General features: G+C 48.4%; 1 protein-coding gene across 3 annotated transcripts in view; it reads left to right on the top strand.

Annotated features, from left to right (window-relative positions):
- The window catches only part of Asic2 (acid sensing ion channel subunit 2), a 1,075,866-nt gene that overhangs the window by 788,897 nt on the left and 264,982 nt on the right, over positions 1–21,987 (top strand). The window contains exons 1-2 of one of the 3 annotated variants that reach the window (XM_036197769.1): positions 10,538–11,588; positions 11,753–12,490. The exons of 1 other annotated variant lie outside the window; for it this stretch is intronic. In XM_036197769.1, coding sequence (XP_036053662.1) covers positions 11,783–12,490 — 708 coding nt within the window. In that variant the 5' untranslated portion in view covers positions 10,538–11,588; positions 11,753–11,782. Of the gene's footprint in view, positions 1–10,531; positions 12,491–21,987 lie in introns of those variants that run through there. One more of the 3 variants, XM_036197772.1, reaches the window with a different exon arrangement.

Genomic DNA, 21,987 nt, shown 5'->3' with positions numbered 1-21,987 from the left:
AGGTAGGGAAGGAATAGGCAGGGGTGGGAAGGGAGAAGAAGGGAAAGAAGGGGTGGGGGAGATATGAGAGAAGAAACAAAGGAGCCTAGGATGAAAGACCATGGTTTGTAGACTTGAGTTCCTACTTGGTGACCACACGGTGGCTCTCAGTGTGTAATGCCATCTGACTGTTGAGAGAGAAAGTATTTTGTGTGGCTCTCTCTAACTTACTGAGCCCAGCTTAGCACTTAAGCCCTTGGAGTACTCCCTAGACCTCTTCCTAACCAATAGGCTGCTGCCATCTGAGCTTTGCTCTGATTGGCATCTCTCCAGAGCTGAAAGAGGAGCACCCCCACAGCCACAGCAGAGCCTCAGAGCCCCATGTCTGTCCTCAGTTAATTCTGCCATCCCTTCCCCCTCCCCCGCAGAGTTTTCTGTAGAACTGAGTTGCACTGACACATACTTTGTCACTTTTCATTCTTGGCTCCCAGAATTCTGCCTCTCTAGTCATTACCAACACATTTGAGTCTCGAGTGGGTTGGAATCTAAGCTGTGCCACCTACATGGCACACTCTGTGTGGCCCTTGGCAACTAACTTGTCTCTCTGGGCTTCATTTTTTTTTTCCCAAAAAAATGAGGCATAACGCTGTACTTGGCTCTAGCACAGGCTCCCGGATGATTACAGCCAGTGTGGTCTAAGCTGTGCCTAAGTCAACAATAGAGAGAATGAAACTTGAACAATGAAACATCTCTTATGTCTTCTTCTGTTGACATGGATAATATTACCCATGGAGGAAGCGCTTTCAAGGCCCTCTTAGAGATGCATATAACAGTTCTGGGTTGATACCTGGTTGCTGCCATTACCTTCTTCCCCTCCTCTTCCATTCTTCCATTTGGATAATCACACTGGTCTATCCCACTGCAGACAGAGATACTAAATCTCTCCCTCAAGGCCTCTCCTTGGGGTGGACAAGGGAATAAACTAGATATAGCAGACCCCAAGGCAATGGTTTGGCCAAGCCTTTTGTAAATCAAGGAGAGTAAACAAACCATTGGTGGCTGACACATAGGAAAACCCCAGTGACCAGGGAAAGCAGTCTGAATGCAGCTTTTGATGAATCAACCTGGCCTTACATCTCAGAGCCCCAGCAGAGGATCTGTCGGCAAGACAGATTCAGGACTGGTGAGCTGGTACTCCCCAAAGTAGAGGTGAGAGCCAGGGCAAGATTTTCATGATTAGAAAGAATATGGGGACAGTCAAGGAGCTGTGAATAAAACGCCTAACTGTACCTGGGGTTTTATATTTCATTAAATCTTACTTTAACTGCATGCCTTTTCATCATGAGTGGGTGGTTACTGCTGGAGAGGGTTATTATGCTTAACTATTTTAACAAGAGTTTTGTTATGTATAGGGGAGAGCAAATTGGCTAGGAAAGTGTGCAAGGCTCCATTTCTCTGCTAACTTTATGGTCACAACCAAGCTTTCAAGAAAGACTCAAGTATGGAAGTCTAAGCATAGAATAAAGTTTCAGGCAATGGGTATGAGAGCGAGACAGATTAATTATTGCTCAGAATCTACATCAACAAGACATCAAAAGAAACTAAAAAACCAACTCACTTAACCCTCAGCATGGGGTCATGCCTTTGCCTGTCTCTCACCCTGGCTGAAAGTGTGTCCAGTTTGGACAGAAGTCACCCAACTCTCCACGAGTTGGTAGGATAAAATGAAAGTGAATGGAAAACATCAGTAGACAGTAGATAGTCTTACATCCATCAAGAGAGACATCCTTCCCCAGACCCTCCCAACAAGCTATCCTCACGTCTAGTAGAATAGTCTCAGTTACAATTACTGATTAATAGTTCATGCTAGTACTTCCCTGTTTTTCTTACCATAGACCCCCACTAAGGCAGAGACATCATCTGAGCAGATGTGCTTCCAGTGCCAAAGATGGTGCCTGATCCTTCAGATGTTCAATACACATCCACTTCCGCCATCACTTCTAGCAAATTACAACCAATGTATTTAAGACCACATTCTGTAGACCAGGCTACTTGGGCTTTATCTCAGCCACTGATGACACATTACTTATCTTGCCTATGCCTCAGTTTCCTCTGGTACAGATGAGTTGTAATGATGGTTCTGAGAATTATGATAGTAACAGATCCATAGTTAGTGTTCCTTCGGTGTCAGCCTCACCATCACCATCATCAAAATCACCACCATCATCGGAGCAAGTTGCTATACTCTACCTCAGTTTCCTCTTCTAAATTCAGTTCCTTGCTCATTAAGATTGTATTTGGCCTTGACATCTTTGGATCTCTGTTCTGTCTTATTCACTCTGGACATTGGCTACAGAGACATCTAAGTCCCAAGTAGTTTTCTCTGCCAATCAACACTCAGAGTACTCAGTGTGTGTGTGTGTGTGTGTGTGTGTGTGTGTGTGTGTGTGTGTGTAAGAGGGAAAGAGTTATAATTAGTCAGAAGAAAATATAACTAGAAAATTAAGTTCTATGCAGACACATCATATAATCTGCTTCAGAGAAGATATCTTCACCTGCCTTGCTGTTTGAGGTTAGCCACATGAGAGCTTTTAGACATTAATGTACCTGGATAATAAAATGGCCAACTCTGCTTAGCTCCTTGTCACAGAGCCTGCTGTCCTTTGTGGATGGGTGAGCAGAATAATGCAAAATAAGAAATTGGGGAAAGTAACGGAAGTTAGATTGAGGTGTCAGAGAAGGGCAACCATAAAACCACTGAAAATTCAGAATGGGGAAAAAAGATGTGAAAACAGGAAATAAATTACTCTGGTCAATGGCGTTCACTGAACACAGCCTTTCAGGTAAAAAGTGAGGGTAGCGCAAAGACTGTGCCCACAAAGACTATAGGTATATTTATAGAACCTACTAGAAACTGACCACATTGATTCTTTTAGGAAGGAAACATGAGTGGCTACAGATGTAGAGAGGCATTATTACTACAGAAGCTCCCTTTGTCTTTCTGAACTTTGTAGATATAGTACTCATTTCAAATGGAGTGTGTGTGTGTGTGTGTGTGTGTGTGTGTGTGTGTGTGTGTGTGTGTATTGCTGGAGATTGAACCCAGGTCCTTACACAGGCTAGGGAAATACAAGCAGTGAGCTATACTTTAACATTTCAAAGGGGATAAAAAACAATCATCTGAGAATGTACACAGGGATCAGACCTGCATTTGGTCCTGCTTTTATCAGTGCCAAGCTGTATGGTTTGTAGAAAGCCCCTCAACTTTCTAGGCCTCTTCCACTGAAGCAAAGGGAAAAAACTTGGTCTTCTATGCAGCTCCAGTTCTCAGCTTTGAGGACTGAAGTGCTCCAGCCATGTAGCTCCTGGCCCTGGGCAGACTGTAGCAAAGCCTTTCCGCAGACATGGATCCTGTGCTCTTCCTTCTGGGAGTCATAGGCCTCCATGAGTGACTGATAGGATAAAAAAAAAAATCACCTGGGGAGTGTGAGGAAGAGAGCACCAAGAGGTTTGGTATGCACACACAGTGAGGATGACAAAATACAATGAAAGCTTCAAAGGGTGGAACCACAATCTCAGAGTCAGGCCATGGGACGGGGGAGGGGTTGTTAAATGAGTATACAGATACTGAGCTGTGGCCACAGAGAAGTCTTTCTCAGTCTCCTCAAACCAGTGAGAGAAACTCCATTGCAATTGCTAGACATTTGCTCTAGTCCTGTGACACTACAGTCACCCTAGAGCTCCAAGATTCCCAAGGTCACCTGCAGTACAGGATAGAGAAGTGTAAGAGAACAATGTGAGGCTTTGGGCCCAGACTGGGGACAGCAAAGAAGACAGAAGAAGGAAAGAGAGGGAAAGAAAGAAAGGTAGACGCACTGATAGCCACAATGGAGATACTAAAAAAAAAGAGCAGGGATGTAGGTTTGCAGTAGAGCCACAAAACTCTCGTATCCATTGCCCGTGAGTTCTAATGCTAAAAGCAAAGCAAGCTAATTCTGCAGTATCATTCCAAAGGAAAACACACTTAGTGGTTTAGGCCAGTACACCAAGAAGCCATTGTCCTTGGACTGCCTTGCCATCCCTATCACCTCCACAAAACCCCAGAAGTAAAACAGTCAATAGATCTCAAGATACCTGAAACAAAGACCAGGGGTGAGAAGACCCAGATCTAGTGCAGGATTTGTATGCTCAAATGGCACAAAGCTAGTGACTTCAGCATAAAGAAACCAGGACTCAGGATCCCCATCGCCACAGCAGAACTATGCAAGAAACAACCGAAAGAACCAGGGACACCTCCTAGAGAAGACAAGGTTGGCTAGAGGACTTCTTCAGGCAACTGGATGCAAGGGTCTCTTCAGCACTGAGGGACTCTGATTCTGTAGAGTAACTGGGGTTCCCATATGAGAGGAAATATGACTATTGTATAAGGCTCTCCTTGAATGAGGTCCAAGGAATGGGAGGACTTCACAAAAAGGGTTTCACACAGTGCTCTAGGATAGAACCAGCCTGAAGTGACTGAAGGGTCTCCCACGAGAGGGAGGAAGCAGAGCTAAATGGCATTTGATGCCTGACTGGTAGGGCTTGGAAACAAACAGGAACACCAGTGTCTTCAGAGAAGCTTGAGAAAGCCAAAAGAAGTTACGGATCCTATCTATCATTGCCTTAGTCATTGTTCTATTGCTGCGAAGAGACACAATGACCAAGGCAACTCTTATAAGAGAAAGCACGTAAGTGGAGCTTGCTTACAGTTTCAGAGGTTTGATCTAACTATCATCATGGTGGGAAGCATGGCAGCACACAGGCAGGCCCTGGAGCAGTAGCTGAAAGCTACATCCTGATCCAAAGGCAGAGTGGGAGAGACACTGGACTTGGCTTGGGCTTTTGAAACCTCAAAGCTCACCCCCAGTGACACACTTTCTCCAACAAGGCCACACCTCCTAATCTTTCTAATCCTATCTAAGAGTTCCACTCCCTGGTGACTATGCATTCAAGTATATGAGCCTATGAGAGTCATTCTTATTCAAATCACCACACTCCACTCCCCAGCCCCCACAGGCTTGTAGCCATATCACAATGCAAAAATACATTCAGTCCAACTTCAAAAGTCCCCATTGTCTATCACAGTCTCAACACTGTTTAAAAGCCCACGTCCAAAATGTCTTCTGAGACTCGAGGCAATCTCTTAACTGTAACCTCCTGTAAAATAAAAATCAAAAAGCAGATCACATACTTCCAACATACAATGGCACAGAATATACATTGCCATTCCAAAAGGGAGGAAAGGGAGCATAATGAGGAAATACTGGACCAAAGCAAGACCCAAAACCAGCTGGGCAAACTCCAAACTCTGCATCTTCATGTCTGATGTCAAAGGGCTTGTTAAAGCAACAACTCCTTTCAGCTTTGTTGACTACAACATATTTCCCTTTCTTGAGCTGTTTCCACACCTGGTATGCAGCTCTTCTTGGCAGGGATCCCATGACTGGAATCTCCAACATCTTGGGTCTTCACCTTCACAGTTTCATGCAATGGCCTCTCTGGGTCTCCATGCAGGAACATCCATGACACATGCCTGCTGAAGGAGATTCCATAACCCTTTTCTTGTACCCTTAACTCTAAAGCCAGAACTATGTGGCTGAAGTACCAAGTTCTGCTGCTTAAGGGGCTGAAATTTGGCCTCTTCCTTAAGTTATATTTGCATCAGCTTTCTGTTGGTGTTTTTCTTCACTGCTTAAGCTTTCTTTTATTCCTTTTCACAAGTTGGAAGCTTAGCTGGGTGGGATCTTGCCCTGAGGTTACCACTCCCTTTATCCCATTTACCATCAGACTTTTCTTTAAACGTTTTATCTCCTTGAACACAGGACTTAGCTCTGTTACATTTCTAGGTGCTCCTTTTCTCCTCAATCTGTACATGTATTTTTCCTTTTTCAGTTTGCTCCTTTTCATTATAGATCTGCATTAAAAGTGACCACTAATAACCACACGACACAGTCAATACTAGAATGGCTTGAAATCTCCTCTGCCAGTTCCATTAATCCAAAACTCTTCAATTTAGCCTTCAGGAACTTTTTTAAGACAAGGGCAAAAAGCAGCTATATGCTTTGCCAAAATATCCTAAGAACAGTCTCTCAGTCACTTACTAATATTCTTCCCCTCTGAAACTTCTTGAGCTGGGTCCTCACAGATCAAATGGCCCCTAACACTGTCTTCCATGCTCTTTCTAGGATGGCCCACTAAACACTACTTAAAGCATCCGACTACTTTTCTCATCCAAAGTCCCCAGATTTTCCATATTCCTTCAATCAATAGTACAGTCAGGCCTATCACAGCAGTACCCCAGTTCCTGGTACCAACTTCCATTTTATCACTATTGTGAAGAGACACCATGACTAAGGGATACTGGTTACAGATTCAGTGGTTTAGTTATCCACTATCATCGTGGAGGGGAGCAGTAAGTGAGAGCTACATCCTGATCCATAGGCAGAGAGAGGAAGAGACACCAGGCTTGGCTTGGACTTTTGAAACCTCAAAGCCCACCACAATCATAAGAGACATAACTGCTGGGTATGGTGTAATACACCTGTAGGCCCCACCCTTAGGGACCAAGGCAAGAAAATTAAAAGTTCAAAGCCAGACTGGGCTATATGGAAGAACCATGCCTCAAAAAACAGATAGAAACCAAAATCAAAGCCTTATTTTAGGGTAGAAAAGAATTATGGTGGTGGTTGCAGTCCAGGACAGGGACTGAGTCCTGGAAAGACCCTCCTGCCCCTGCACACGACATTACATAGGATGTCAGTTGCCAGGTGTAGATTTGTAGATGCTTGGCTGATAAGGAAGCAAAGGAACTTTTCTTAAAAGCTTATCATGGGGGGGGTGGTCATCATATTATGTTTTTATTTCTTGGTGGAGAGGGTGCAATGGTCAGCTTATGCATAATCTTATAGATTTGTTTGTCCAAGAAAATCTACCAGGAAGGGACATCTGTGTCATAGGAGCCATTGTGTGGGAGGAACAAGGGGATGGAGCCCAGCTCTCCAAATGTAAACCCTGTTCTCCTGCTTGATATCTCTCTGGCTTTGAGGGAGCCTCTCTGTGGCAAAAGTTCCTTCTCTTCAAAGTAGACAAATATTTTTTCTAAGATTAAACACGTGGAACATTTATGAAACTTATTTTACTATAAAACATTTGGAACCATCCCTTTGGCTTAGGAAAGATGATGATGATGATATCTATCATAATGTGATTCAAAGAGGCAAGATGTAAAGGAGAAAAATCTGGCCATTGGAAAGACTTTGAACTCAATTCAAATCCTGCTAAAAGCTGTTAGTTCAACAACAGCAGGAAGATGACCAAAATTCCTTCCCTAAAGGATTGGAGTGGGAAATAAGGTAAAATGTGTGTTGTTCTATGTTTGGCAGGTAATGTTTTAAAAGGAAGTATTCTTTCCTTTCCCCTCTCTCCCCCTGTGTCAGTGGGTCTCATTGATGTATCTGGACACTGAGATGAAAGGCAAGGACATAAGTATGAATGAGATGTAGTTCTCGTCCTCAAAAGGCTCAGAGTCCCCAGGAAAGATCTAGACATGTACAATGACACTGTGCTATGATGAAAAGCATCACTGGGACATCAGCACAAAGTGTAAGTGTGTTGGGATCATAGCAATAGAAGACCAGTGAACAGAGTAAACCAAGGGAACCATCCCCTAGGAGGCAACGGAATTTGGAGGGAGAATGTTGCTGGGCTGACCAAAGTACTGAGGAGAGAGAACCATCTCAGTTAGCCTAGGGGACATGCTGAGCATGCAGTCATCAAGAGAGACACTAATCTTTGCTTGGAGTCACATTCTCTGTTTCTATGCCAACTCCATGAAGGCCTAAGCAAGACGTCCTTATTGTACATGCTGTCTGTTTGGAGAATGGACAGGGAAATAGGGTAAACATGGCAGCTGGTCAACCCACAGTGGCATGTGTACACCTCAAGGAAGAAAGAACCAGGGAAGAAAAGCTCATGACAGCAGGACCAACCAGAATGGCTTTTGGCAAAACAGAGTGTTGTGCCACTCCAGAGTAAAGACACTGGGAGGTGTCACATACTTGGGGCTGCTCTAACAGTAGCTGAATCCAGACCTCTAGGCTATCACCTTGGCTAGAAGAAGTCGCAGAATTCCCAGGTAGGAATCCTCAGTCTTAAACCAATGGTATTAGAGTGGGAGTTTTTGTTGGGAGTGTGGTACACTGGCACTTGCAGAACTTCCAACCAACAACTAATGGACAGACGATTTCAGGGAAAACAAATCCAAAACTGAATCTCAGCACTGCCCAGCAGCAACAGTTTCTTCCCCCGGCATATGAAAAGGGCCTCCATGAGCTAGGTGGTATTGGCCTGTGCCTTTTATCCCAGTGCTCCAGAGGCAGAGGTAGGTGGATCTCTGTGAGTTTGAGGCCAGCCTGGTCTACAGAGTCATTTCCAAGTCAGCCAGGGCTACACAGAGAAACTCTGTCTCGAAAAACAAAACAAAATTAAAATTAATTAATTAATTAAAAAAAGAAAAAGGGCCTCTAGGTGTGTGCAGCTGTGTGCTTGACTGTGAGCACGGACACCTATACACATAGCATGTGTGTGTTGTGTGCATATATACCTGATTGTGAATGTGTGAGTTACAAGTAATATAGAGCTGTGTATATTTGTATACTGTGTACATGTATACACACAGTATACAATGTGTACTGTACGTATGTGCAAGATGTGTGGTGGGCATGTTTGTGTTCATGTTCCTTATGTGTCAAGTGTATTTGTGCAGTTGTATAATCAGGTAGGATGTGTGTATATGTATAGTGTGTGCCTGTGTATGCAAACATGTGTGCTGTGTGCATACATATGGTGTGTGTGGCTGAGTGGGAGATAAGGGGCTCAGAGACCCTCTTCTCCAGAGCCTAGATACAAGGAGTTGCTCCATGGAAGGGAAGTCTTGAGGCCCATGGGGATAGAAAATCCACTCTAGCCCCATTTGTCTCCTGCTTAGAAACCCACTGGTCACTTCAAAGACCTGATCATTTCACAGATCTGATTGAGTCACTACAAAAGTCATGGATTCCTCTCCGTTCTCAAATATTCCCTCCTCTAGTTTCCTGTCCCAGAATTCTGATCCTTCACTCACTGAGGTATCTTTCTTCTCACACCCAGGCTTCTTCACACATTGCATCTGCTCTCAGAAATGTCTGGAAACCCTTTTTATCCCATAGTATGGGAAGTCAGAGGGCTGCCTCACACAGTGATGTTTAGAAAGTCTGTGTAAAGTCCTGTGGATCCTGCATGCCCAGGCAGCTACAGAAGCAGGATCCCAGCCCTACCTCAGGGGCTTGAAAGAGGCCTTGCCTCAGTTAGGGTTTCTATTGCTGCGACAAAACACCATGACCACAAAAGCAAGGTGGAGAGGAAAGGGTTTTTCAGTTTACACTTCCATGTTGCTATTTATCACCAAAGGAAGTCAGGACAGGAACTCAAGCAGGGCAGGATCCTGGAGGCAGGAGCTGATGCAGAGGCCATGAAGGAGTGCTGCTTACTGGCTTGCACCCCATGGCTTGTTCAGCCTGCTTTCTTATAGAACCTGGGACAACCAGCCCAGGGATGGCAAGCCCCCATGGGATATCTAGCTAACCACTGCCCAGCTGTGCTGCCTTGGGTAAGCCCTGGCCTCTCTCACATCACTTAGGAAGTGGGGCCAGTTGTAATTACAAACCTTATTCAGTGCCCTAAGAAAGTTAAGGCAGAATATTTAAAAGGCAGCATCAAAAGTTTGTAAGTGTCCAGGGGTTAATGAAAGGCTTGGGTGCTTCTGGGAGAGAGAATGGGTTAAAATAGTGGAGCCCCTGGTCTAGAGTAGCCATCCCCTTCCTCACCCTTCCCTTCCCGTTACCTCCAGGGAAAGCTACTCTAGCCTTGCTGAACACTTCCAGAGAAGGGGCTGAGGCAATTGGGAAGCAGAGGAGAGGGGCTGCCCCCTTGAGCCCATCCTGCCAAAAGTCCTGTAACTCCTCCCAAAAACTGGGCACATAGTCCTTTCTAAAATTTCATACACATGCAAATCAGAAACTACACTCATTCATACCTACCACCAAGGATATGCATACGCAGAACACACAGCCCATCATAGGCACTTTTCCACTTATGACACATTCCAGCAGCCGCAGTACATCACCCACAGGCAGTTTCACGAACTCAAGAGTTTGGCACAAATGCCTGTTCAGATATAAACAGTTCACATCCTACACAGCTCCTGCACGACACTGCACTCACACTTGCTCAAGTGCCCACGCTGCACAGTCCCTTCTCTCTCTAGCCCATCTCACATGCCCAGGCGTCCCTCACTTCTTTGCACAAGACTGCACATAAACACAATGTTTTTACTACTTTCCACCCCTTCCACAAGCTGACACAACCGGCCACATCTGTGCTCTCCCCGCAACTCCAGCAAGAGGCTTCCCGCTCGGAGTGCAGCGGCCACAGTGGCCAGGAATTAAAATGCAGCGAGGAGGAGCCGGGAGCGTCAGCACCGCCTCTCCAGGAGCGCACAGCGCTCGCCGCGGCCGCCGCCGCCCCGCCCGCCCTGAGCCGCCGGGCCAGCGAGCGCAGTAGCAGGTGCTCATAGCCCAGCCGCGCCAGCCTCGCGCGGCTGCTGCCCAAGTTCGCCCGGGGCCCGAGGAGGGCCGGGCCACCGATAAAGGAGCGCAGCCGCCGCCGCTGTTGCTGCCACCGCCATCGTGGACTTGGAGTCTCGAGAGGAGACCGGCCCACGGAGCAGCGAGCTCGGATCAGCAGCGAGTCCCGATTAGCCCTTGGAGGTGTTGCCTGGGCTCCGCAGTTCCCAGCTCCCAGCGCCCTGGGAGGAAAAGAGGCAAAGAATAGCATAGCTGGGCTTTTCTGGATACAGCCCGTGCCGAGGGAAGAAACGATAGTTCCCTGGGACCAGCAATCTTGGAGGGGCCCGGCAGCGAGTGGTTTTCCGCAGGACGCCCCGAGAAGCCCCCGGCCCCAGACGACAGTAGACACCTCGCGGGACTCAAGCACTGGACTTGGGGAAGCCTGGGGACGTCTCGGTGGAAGGCAGCCCCCGCAGCCGTGAGAAAGAAGGGTCCTGGAGGAAAAGAAAGGAGGAAGTCGCCACTCGGCGACCACTCTCCCCAGTACACACCCACCCCACCCGCCGAGCCTGGAGCCGCGGAGCGCCTCTGGGGGCGCTCGTTCCTTGGCGCCTTCTCTCGTATGTCCCAGCTCCACTGGGCTACGGGCCAGACTGGTGGGGTCCCCGGGACTGTCCAAACCAGGCATGGTGATCCAGTGGTCCCTCTCTCGGGATCAGCGTAAAAACTGGGGTTAGTCGGTGCAAGGGGGACTCAGCTCAGGGTCCCCCAAGTCCAGGACGAGGGGAGGACGGCAGGCACAGAGCCCAGGGATTGGAAAGGCGGCTCCTACTGGGGCCCCTCCGGAGGTAGTGCCCTGTGACTCGCATCCTCCTGGAAGACCCGGGGCCAGCAGAGCCTGGGAGGCGCTCGGGAGAGGCCAGAGCGAGGGGCGGCGGGCCGAGGCTGCACTCAGTCCCGGGCGAGCGCCCGCGGAGGCGGCGGCGGCGGCGGCAACGCCGGGCGGGCATGCCGCGCCACCGGAGCTCCTGTCGGGCGCAGGCTTCCCTGGCGCAGGCTGCGCGCGGCTGCTGCTGCTACTCCCACTGCTGCTGCGGACTCCCATGGCGGCTCCGCCCGGCCGGGGCCGCCGCCGCTGTCGCCAGCCTCGGGCTGAATGAATGAGTCGAAGCGGCGGAGCCCGGCTGCCCGCGACCGCGCTCACCGGCCCGGGACGCTTCCGTATGGCCCGCGAGCAGCCGGCGCCCGCGGCGGTGGCGGCAGCCAGGCAGCCCGGGGGCGACCGGAGTGGCGATCGGGCACTGCAGGGGCCAGGGGTCGCCCGCAGGGGGCGGCCGTCACTGAGTCGTACTAAATTGCACGGGCTGCGGCACATGTGCGCGGGGCGCACGGCGGCGGGAGGCTCCTTCCAGCGGCGGGCGCTGTGGGTGCTGGCCTTCTGCACGTCCCTCGGCTTGCTGCTGTCCTGGTCTTCGAACCGCCTTCTTTACTGGCTCAGCTTCCCGTCACACACTCGAGTGCACCGCGAGTGGAGCCGCCAGCTGCCGTTCCCCGCGGTCACCGTGTGCAACAACAACCCGCTGCGCTTCCCGCGCCTCTCCAAGGGGGACCTCTACTACGCGGGCCACTGGCTGGGGCTGCTGCTGCCCAACCGCACGGCGCGCCCGCTGGTCAGCGAGCTGCTGCGGGGCGACGAGCCGCGCCGCCAGTGGTTCCGCAAGCTGGCCGACTTCCGCCTCTTCCTGCCGCCGCGCCACTTCGAGGGCATCAGCGCTGCCTTCATGGACCGCCTGGGCCACCAGTTGGAGGACATGCTGCTCTCCTGCAAGTACCGGGGCGAGCTCTGTGGCCCGCACAACTTCTCCTCAGTGAGTTGCCCTCCGCGCGAACCCGCCCTTTCTGACCCCGCGCTTCCCAGGAGTCCTGAGGCTCTTAGTTGGGCCCCTAGGGACTGGACACCAGGCCCCTGTGAGTGTCACCACGTCTCGACTGGGTGTCACCGCTCCTCAGTACCCAGGCAGAATCACTCTTGAGTCCCCTGAGTCTTCAAGTGGTGGGAAACTTGGGCTTAGCTCCGTGTAGGAAGTCATCTTAATACTGTTGGGTTCTCCTTGTACAGTTCCTTCCGGTGCCAGCTACCAAACTCCTCCCCCTACTATCTATGGTCCCATCTCTGAATAATGGTTCCCCTCCCCCTAACCTCAACTGAGGTTCATGGGACTAAAAGCAACTGCTCTCGGTCTGGGCTTTAGAGTTGTTTTCAACGGAGGCTTGTTGTCTTCGAGGAGAACCAATACAAAGTCCTTTAAAACAAAAAAAATGGGCTAACGGGAGAATCCTGCAGCTTATGGTGTCAGAGTTCCACACAAAATCCACCAGGAAACTCCCAGAATGGGAACAAACACCAAACTTGTGGGCCCCCTTTGAGGCAGTGGCACCCTTATTGGGGAAACGCTGTATGAGCTGGGACTCCCCCCCCCCCCCCCCCAACATACACACCTTACTTCTGTAAGGGGTTAGTGTGGCTCTCCCTGCTTGGAGGAATCCCCTGCAGTGGGGAAGTTTGCACAGTGTTGGGAGGGAGGGTCATGAGTGCAAACAGCCAGGGCCAAGAGAAGCTGTGCTAGGGATTTGTGAGCCATTTGCTATGATGCTTCCCCCACACTGTGGGTCTGGAGAACGCAGCTGTCAGGCAGAAGGTATCTGCCTTGTGCAGTCTGTTTCAGAAGTGCTCTGGTGCCAGGCCCCAGCGTGCTGCAAGCCCGTCCAGCCTTTTCTGGAATGTAATGCCCCTCAGGTGGGCTCCGGCTTCTACCTGTGCAGGGAAGGTTGGTATGAGTTTACGGGTAGTACTCTCAGAATGAACTCACCTGATGATGTTGTCGCTGACAAAGCTTTTCTGGGGATGGCAGAGTTGCCAAGGTTTCAACAGGTGTGTTGGTTTGATGCTGGTCCGCCGAGGTCTCTGATTGGCTATTCTAGTTATTTCTTGTCTGAGATGCCACCCTTGGCTGCAGTCTGACTCTGTGGATTTTTGCTATCAGAGTAATTCTGAAATATCCCTCTCCTAACACGGTCCATGTTGGGGGGTGGCTTTTCAGCTGCCCGTCAGACTGTCTCCCACCTGAGGCTCTCTTCCTGAGCAAGTGGGGAATGCTATTAACATGCCCTTCTACAAGGCTTCTTCTGGAACCTTAAGCATAGTCCATAAAGGCCAAAGAATTCAGGCAGCAACTCCTGTGGTCAGCTGCTTTTGTTTTGTTTTGTTTTGTTGTTTTTTGTTTTTGCTTTTTGTTTCTGTTTTCGTCTTTGGCTGACAACTGGGGAACAACCTCTAGTGCTAGACTGAAGTTCAAGGTTACATCTAAGTATCAGCTCTAAGTTGCATGATACACCGACACTTCAATGCCATTCTGCATTGGACACTTGGTTTTCAAAGCATGTTGAATTGCCTTCTGACAGCCAGGATTCCCTTCCCATATCACAGCAGACCTGAGCTAGCAATGGCTTTCATTCCTATATTTAAAATGAGGAGTGAGCTGCAAAGAGCAATCCACATGCTGGAAGTCAGCAAGTTCAAAGTCTAACTTAGCATGAGGCCATGGGAACCCTTCTTCCTCTCTGATCCTGGGCCTAGCTCCTATCAGAAAAACCTGAGTAAAACCCTTGTCTCCCACCCTGACCCCTACCCCAAGTCCCATGCCTCCTAGAAGCTGGGAGAATGGAACAGGAGCCACCCAGGTGGTTTAGGTAGATACAGTCTAACCTAACTCTCCATGCTGAGGACACACCACCTGACTTCAGCCTCCACAGCAGGCATGGGCAGGAGTTGTGTGAGGCAGGAGGTAAGGAACTGAGGACAACAGGGTCCTTCCCACTAGAGCATACTGTTTCTCCTTGACAGGATTTGCCAGCCATGTCCATCAAAGGAAAAGTACTCCTTGTGCCCTAGGGACTCAAAGTGACCCCCTAGTGGATTGTGCTTTTGGTTCTGACCTGGGAGTTTCTGGACCTGTAACAAGGCAGGCTGTGGGCTGGTTTTCTACCTGTAGACTTTCAGAACCTACTTCAGGGGAGTTCGTGACACTGAGCAGACCCATCAGAAAAGCTTTCCTCTAACTGCCTGCTCTGTGGTAAGCTGGGGGCAGGAATTCTTCGGTCATATGACTGCTCAGATCCCAAGCCTATCAATGCAATGTGTGGGCACGTGCATGCGTGTGTGTGTGTGTGTGTGTGTGTGAGAGAGAGAGAGAGAGAGAGAGAGAGAGAGAGAGAGAGAGAGAGGGAGGGAGGGAGGGAGAGAGAGAGAGAGAGAGAGAGAGAGAGAGAGAGAGAGAGAGATATTGATTTCTTTGGCTTTGGCTTGGAGCCTTTCCTGACCACCCCACTCAGCAACACTAAAATAATAATAATAATAACAGCAGCAACAACAACAACACTAGCAACCAGGTTCTCCCATTTGTCTCTGCTCCCTAGTGCATGTCACTATACCTGCTAAGTCTGGGCTTGCCTCCTCCTTCAGACAGGGAAGGACTTGTCTAGTTTTACTGCTGTCTCTGGCTCCCAGCACAGAACCTGACATGTAGTAGATGCCCAGGAGAGGCTTGGGAAATGAGCATCTTCATGAGGTAGCTGCAGGATCGTCTGTCTTCCGGGATCTTGGTTGACTTCCTCTAGCATTTCCAGTAGGAAGCCGGCAGCCTGTGGTGTGAGGAGCAGGCTGTTAAGCACTTACTAGGCACCCAGGATTCCCAGGTAGTAAGATGGTAGAGCAACAAGTGAAGGGTGGAACTTTCACAGGGGCCATTCAGGGCACATGCCCGCTGTCTCTAGTTAGTCCCGTGGGCTGAAAGCAAGCACCAAGGGGAGAGAAATTTATTGCCCAGGGCAGTCCATTGGGTTCATTCTCAAGGCCCATTCTTGTATGTTCACTGGTGGCTCTGGATTTGTTAAAGCTGGGCAAGGTTTTGTCACTCAGCAGTCAGACAGAGCAGTGCCTGATTCTGAAAGCCTGTGTTGTTTCCCTGGCATTGGCGTGAGCCTCGGCTCTGCATACTCTGGCTCCACTGTAGCTCCTGGCAGTGGAGAGAGAAGTCTGGGCAGGAAGCAGAGCTCTGAGAGTTGTGGGGGGGGGCAGGGGGGCTTAAAAGAGGAACAGACAGAACAATGCAAGGTAGGCTCTACTTCAAGAACAAGGGGCCATTGCCCTCTCTGGGAAACAGCAGGCTTGTGGGGGGTGGTGTGGAGTGTCAAGGGGACCTGGCCTTAGATGATAGGTCTGTCTCTTCCTAGCAGTGTTCCCTGGACATACATTTTGCTTTTGAGCTTCCAATAATAAGTTCTTCTGAGAGCTAGGAGGGAGATATGTAGGGGCAGTGACTGAAGTATGCCTAGATGGCAGTGGATGCTGAATACTCAGGAGACATTGTTACAATATAGAGAAAGAGCTAGGCACTGTGCACTGGTACCTGGTGGTAAGAGGTACTGAGTATTATCACCAAAATCATCATATCTTACCATGGCTACTTACCTGAGGGAGGTGGGCATGCCCATTCTTAGTTTAGTCATTGAATCAACCAGTACTTATGTCTTTACTAGACATTGGCGGTATCAAATTAAATAAGGCTTGGTGAATGCCCTTCAGGGACTTGCAGAGATGTGTGAACTAGAGCCAGGAGCATACAGTGTGGGCTCTGAAGTATCCAGACCAGACTGATGACCTCCCAGGGTTTCCTGGAGGAGGTGATGTTTGAGATGGATTTTAAAGATGAAGTAGGCGTTCCAAGGGAGAGCAAGAGACAAAGGAAATGCACGCGTGCACACAAGAGCGTGCAGGAGGGAGCAAGAAATGGGGAGATTGGACAGGTGCTTTCTGGGCCCTGGGCCGAGTTCAAAGTAGCTGAGGGTGAGGTGGTGCTGAAAGGTCTCGAGGCAATGGTGTGATCGGTACCTGGGGGCCCAACTAAAATTTTGAAATTTGCAGCAAAATTCTGATGTGTTTTACCTCTGGTTGTTATGCTGTTGTACCTGTGTCCCAGTACCTAGCTCCCACCCTCATCTCTAAGCCCACTGGGGCTACTCCCATTTCATCTCATCCCCTCTTCTGTAGGAGTTAACCTTTAGTTCAGTTTTGGATCATTCATACATTCAAAAAGCCAAGGAAGCAACATTTAGTTTTTTAGCACATTTTGCCACATCAAGCCAACGGTCTGCTATGAGCCAGCAATCGAAAACAAGAAGTGATTTCAGTAACATATTGTTTGAAATCAGCAAATTCTGTTGAAATGATGCTAGGCCAGGCAGTCTAGTGGCTGTGAGAATAGATAGCTTTAGGGAGTCAAGAAAAAAAATCCTTCTGTCTTTATAGAAAGAGGAATAAATGAGCTACTACATGTAAAGTGCTTAGACCAGTTTCTGGCATCAAGCAAGCATTCAATAAGTGGGAGCTGTTTCCATTTGTATTACTTGCATGAGCATTTACAATGAAGGGCAAAGCAGATAGCATCGGGCATCTGTGCCAGGCCAGACCCTGGCTGGCTTGTGTCATGCCGTCTTCATGAAAGTTTGTGATAATCCATGTTTTGTAAATGGAGGAAATGTCACACTGAGAGGGTGCACAATGTGTCTGAAGTCAAGAGCCAGCGACGACGTCAAACCCAAGTTGCCATGACTGCAGGAGCCCCTGCTCTTTCTGCAGCAGGAAGGGAAGGGAGCAGCATTGGGGAGGGGACAGGGGGCATCCTGTAGGATGACCAGTCCAGCCTCAATTTGGCCCTGGCCAGCTGTGTGCCTTTGGCCTCAGGTCTCTCTTCTGCAATAATAGGATATGAGCCAAATGGCCAGAGGGACTGAGCAGCAGAGTTCTCCATTCAAGTGGGCAGTTGGAGGGAACGAGGGCTCAAATGCTGCAGATGGCTGGAGCATCTCAGCCATCCATTTCTTTCCTTTGCAGAGCTGAAGCAGTGATTATGGGGGAAACGTAGACATTATTGAAGAGCTGGAGACAGGACAGCCATTAAATAGACATTTATACAAGGAACATGAAAAGACCTCCACCAGTTATTTGACTTCAGGGAAATTAGTTTAGGGAATCAAACATAAACTCTACCCAGGTCTGCAGATATCCAAATTGACCCACATCAGGCTAATTCCAATAGTGGCTACTTGGGGGCCATTGTGGCTGGTCATGACGGCATCAATCAGATGTCTTCCCAATTGAGAAGGGCTGGAGCAATAACCAGGCAATTCGCTCTGTACGTGCCTAGCTTTGACCCTGCTGATTTGCTTGGGTAGATACTCAGGTCCCATCAACCAGGGATCAATAAATCCTTACTGTGTGCTAGTCACTGACCTACCAAGATGACCATAAATCTAATCTGTTTCTGGCAAAGAGAGTCACAAAAGTCAAGGTGCTTTATCCACATTGTTGGCTATGAAAAGAAGTCGCTGCCATACCAAGAGTGGGACTGGGATCTGTGTCAGGCACCTGTTCCATGAACTACATTCACCCTTATAAGAATATAATGAGCACCGTGGAACCCATTTCTCAGATTAGTAAATCGAGACTCAGGGGACTCACAGGTCATACAACTGGGATGCAGCCCAGTCAGCTTTTAACCAGTAATTGACCCAGTTCTAAAGCTGTCAGCTTAGGTGTTGATGAGGATAAACCTTCCTGGAAGGGGATGGCTCAGTTCCCAGAGTCTTCATCGGAAGCATACACTGATGGTTGGTGTGGACCATAGGAGTCAGGCCAGATTCGATGACCTGCATCCCTAGAGGGAGAGTTGGCTCTAATGAATGAGGGTTCAGCATGAACTTGCCATTCTCCTCCAGCAGCCACACACAGCAGCAGCTTTGTGGGAGGGGCAGTGCTCAGGAGTAGGAAGTTTGCATGGTGTCCCTGTCTGCTCTGATTGGCCCTATTTGCTCTTTCAAGGACACTGATCACTTGAAAACCTACACGTTGCCAAAGTGAGGTCCCACTCAGGCTGGTTCTAACAAATAGATGACTCACTCATAATGAGAACACGAATTACTGGTAAAAAAAAAAAAAAAAGCAACAACAACAACAAAACAACAGAGGACAGGCTGGGACACTTAGCTCCCCTGAGCATGTCAAAAGGTCAAAAGTCCTCCTGACACCATTGTTTACACGTCAATTTGCTTATTAAATTGTTTCCTCAGATTCTCACACACATTCATTGAGTTCCTACTCTCTACCTGGCACTTTTACATTCATTGGTTTATTTCAGTCTAACAATGGACCAGACAAGGATGTGTCCCTTTCTCTTTATTACAGACAAGGAAACTGAAGTACGGCTAGGTCAGTACCTTGCCCAAGATCATAGAGAAGAAGTGCTGATCTTGGAGTCCCAAAGTCAGCATTCTTTGCACTACATCATAGCCACTTCCTTTTGACCAAACACGCCTGCATCTCTTATTTTCCCAGTCTACAGAGGGAACTCCTAACACACATCCCCTCTCACCTTGCTCCTGTAGTGATGGAGGATACCTATTGCTCTGTTATCGACACCAAAGAAGGAAATGTCTTGCCCAGCATCACACACAGGGAATTAGAAGAATAGGTAAAATTTGAATTCAGTTTCCCTAAGGAGCATTATAGTTTGAGCTAACTATTACACAGCCAGATTCCCAGGGCCTCCATCATAGACGTGCTGAGTCAACAGGTAGGGACAGGGCCTGGCAATTATTTCTCACAAGCTCCTCATGATGCCGACGGTGCTAGTTCATGATCCACTCCTTGAGATGGAAGGTTGTAAACTTCTTGGAGCCCCAGAAAGTCAAGGGGAAGCCACCAGTGCAGCCTTAATCATGCCAATTCCCTGGCTCTATGGAAGTCTATCGGGGACCAGCATTCGATTCTGAAGAAAAGGGGAAAGGTCTAGGGAGGAATGCTGGGCTCACCAGGACACTCAGCTGCAGCCTCTGCTGTAGCAAATGTGGGTCAATAGAGGGCTGTGGGCCCAGCCAGAGCACCCACCAAACTGAGATGCAAAGGTACTAGCATTGGTGTAGCAGAGGTTGCCCGAAGCAATGGTGCTTCCACTGCTTTACCTGCCGCTGAGTTCTCTAGGGAGCTTGACAAACACTTCTCCCAAGACTCCCATCTTCCCTCCACTTCAGGATGCAGGCCCCATAAAATTCAAGCCCCAAATGCCCTGAGCAACGGCCCCATGAAGTTGCCTGTGGTCTCCTGAGTCTGTGACTGTTACTTATACAGACTGGATGGAGTAAGAATTCGACATGAGATGGTACTAGATTATCTGGGTGAGCCCATTGTGATCACAGGTCCTTGTAAGTGAGAAAAAGGAGGCAGTCTTGGTGCAAGCCCATAATCCCAGATATTTAGGAGGCTGAGGCAGAAGGATCATGAATTCGAGGACTACCTGGGCTACAGAATAAGTTTAAGGCTAGCCTGGGTAACTTAAATGAAAGTGTGTCTCTAAATAAAATGGGGAAAAAGATGGCTAGAGATTTTTTAGAGCTTGTTGAAAGAGTGCTTGCCTGGCATGTTAGAGACTCTGGCTATGAGCTTCGGTACTGAGGAAGGAAAGGAACTGGGAGGGAGACGGAGAGAGGGACGGGAGGAAGGAAATCAGAAAAAAAAAAAAAAAAGGACTGGATAGTCAACATGTGAGATTTAACCCCTGAAAGCAGAGCTGGAGAGTCAGAGAGAGAGATTTGAAGTGATTGTTTTGGAGACACAGAAAGTGGCCATGACAGCAGCCCCTAAAAGCTGGAAAAGGCAAAGAAAGAAAAAGATTCACTCTGAGACCTCAAGATGAAGCACAGCCTTGTGGGCACCTTGATGGGAGCCAGTAAGATGCAAGGCAGGCTTTTAGTCGTCATGCTAAAAGCTAATAAGCTGTGTGGTGTTTGAAGTGATTACAATCTGTGGTAATTTGTTACAGAGAAACAAACTTGTATCAGCCACACTGGCTTCAGTTGTACAGAATGTATTCTACCACAGGCCATCATCCACAGAAGTGAGCCAGGCTGGGTAATTAAGGAGCAGGGTCCTCCCCACCCCTCTTTTTAAAAGATTTATTTATTTATTTATTTACTTACTTACTTATTTATTTATCTATCTATCTATTTATTACATATACAGTGTTCTGCCTGCATGTATGTCAGAAGATGGCAGCAAATTATAGATGGTTGTGAGCCACCATGTAGTTGCTGGGAATTGAACTCAGGACCTCTGGAAGAGCAGCCAGTGAGTGCTCTTAACCTCTGAACCATCTCTCCAGCCCCCAAGCAGGATCTTCCTTAAACTAAAACAAAACAAAACAAAAGAATTTGTAACAAACACACATCTGTTTTCCAGAGCAGCATGGGAATAATTCAATCACACTTATATCCATGCAAGCTCGGGAATTTGTGCTCCAGGACCTGGGGAAAAGGCATTGGAGCAAAGTGGATTAGGAGGAAAGAATCAGACTCAAGTTCAGATTCTAGCTCCACCAGGTGTTAAGTGGGTAGCTGGTGGGAGCTGCTTATCTCATTTGCAAAACCCAGATCATCCCCCCTACCCTTCCATTCATGGTGGTTGTGAAATTTAAATATAGTATCCTGATCTGTTACAATTTGTTTATTGAGAGTCAATCACAAAAGGTGTGCCTGCTTGGGTCTCTAAATGCATCACAGAGATGTGTAGGCACTAGTGCCCTCCTCAATAGATGATAATCTCACTTCTTCCAAGAAGGTCCTCCAAGGCTCCAGAGGAAAAGCCTCCTACTGTGGCACAAGTCTAGGAATCATTGTGCAATTTTTATATCCCATTTCTCTGGGCAAGCTGGTGCCTTTAGTATCATGTTCAAAATTAAAATTCGGGGAGGGGGTGAGGAGATGACTCAGTTGGTAAAGGAACTGAGTTTGCATTCCCAACATTCACATACAATCCCATGTGGTAAGAGTGACTGTCATACTAGCTGGGGAAGATCCCTGGAGCTCGCTGGTCATCCAGTCTAGGCAATCAGTGATCTACGGGCTCAGTGAGAGACTGTCTCAAAAAAAAAAAAAAAATAGGTAGAGAAATAATTAAGAAAGACACCTGATGGGATCTCAAGTTTCCAAATGTGCCTGCAAACATACACACACACACACACACACACACACACACACACACACACACACACATACATGATCAAAAATAAAATAAATCTAAAAATACAAACAGGAATCTGAGAGGGACACCAAGCCATCCCAGAGGCACTGGAGATGCACTCTCAGCCTATGCCTGCTTCAGCCTGCCAAGCATGCTTTCTACCCTAAAGTGTCAGATTCCCCCTGTGCGAACTCTCTCCTTCCCACATCTGTATTCTGGCCACCCACTTCCGAT

This window comes from Onychomys torridus, chromosome 8 (genome assembly GCF_903995425.1).
Source record: "Onychomys torridus chromosome 8, mOncTor1.1, whole genome shotgun sequence".
Classification (NCBI taxonomy): Eukaryota; Metazoa; Chordata; class Mammalia; order Rodentia; family Cricetidae; genus Onychomys; species Onychomys torridus.
The sequence above is the reverse complement of the archived record's forward strand: the minus strand, read 5'-3'. Positions and strand labels throughout refer to the sequence as shown.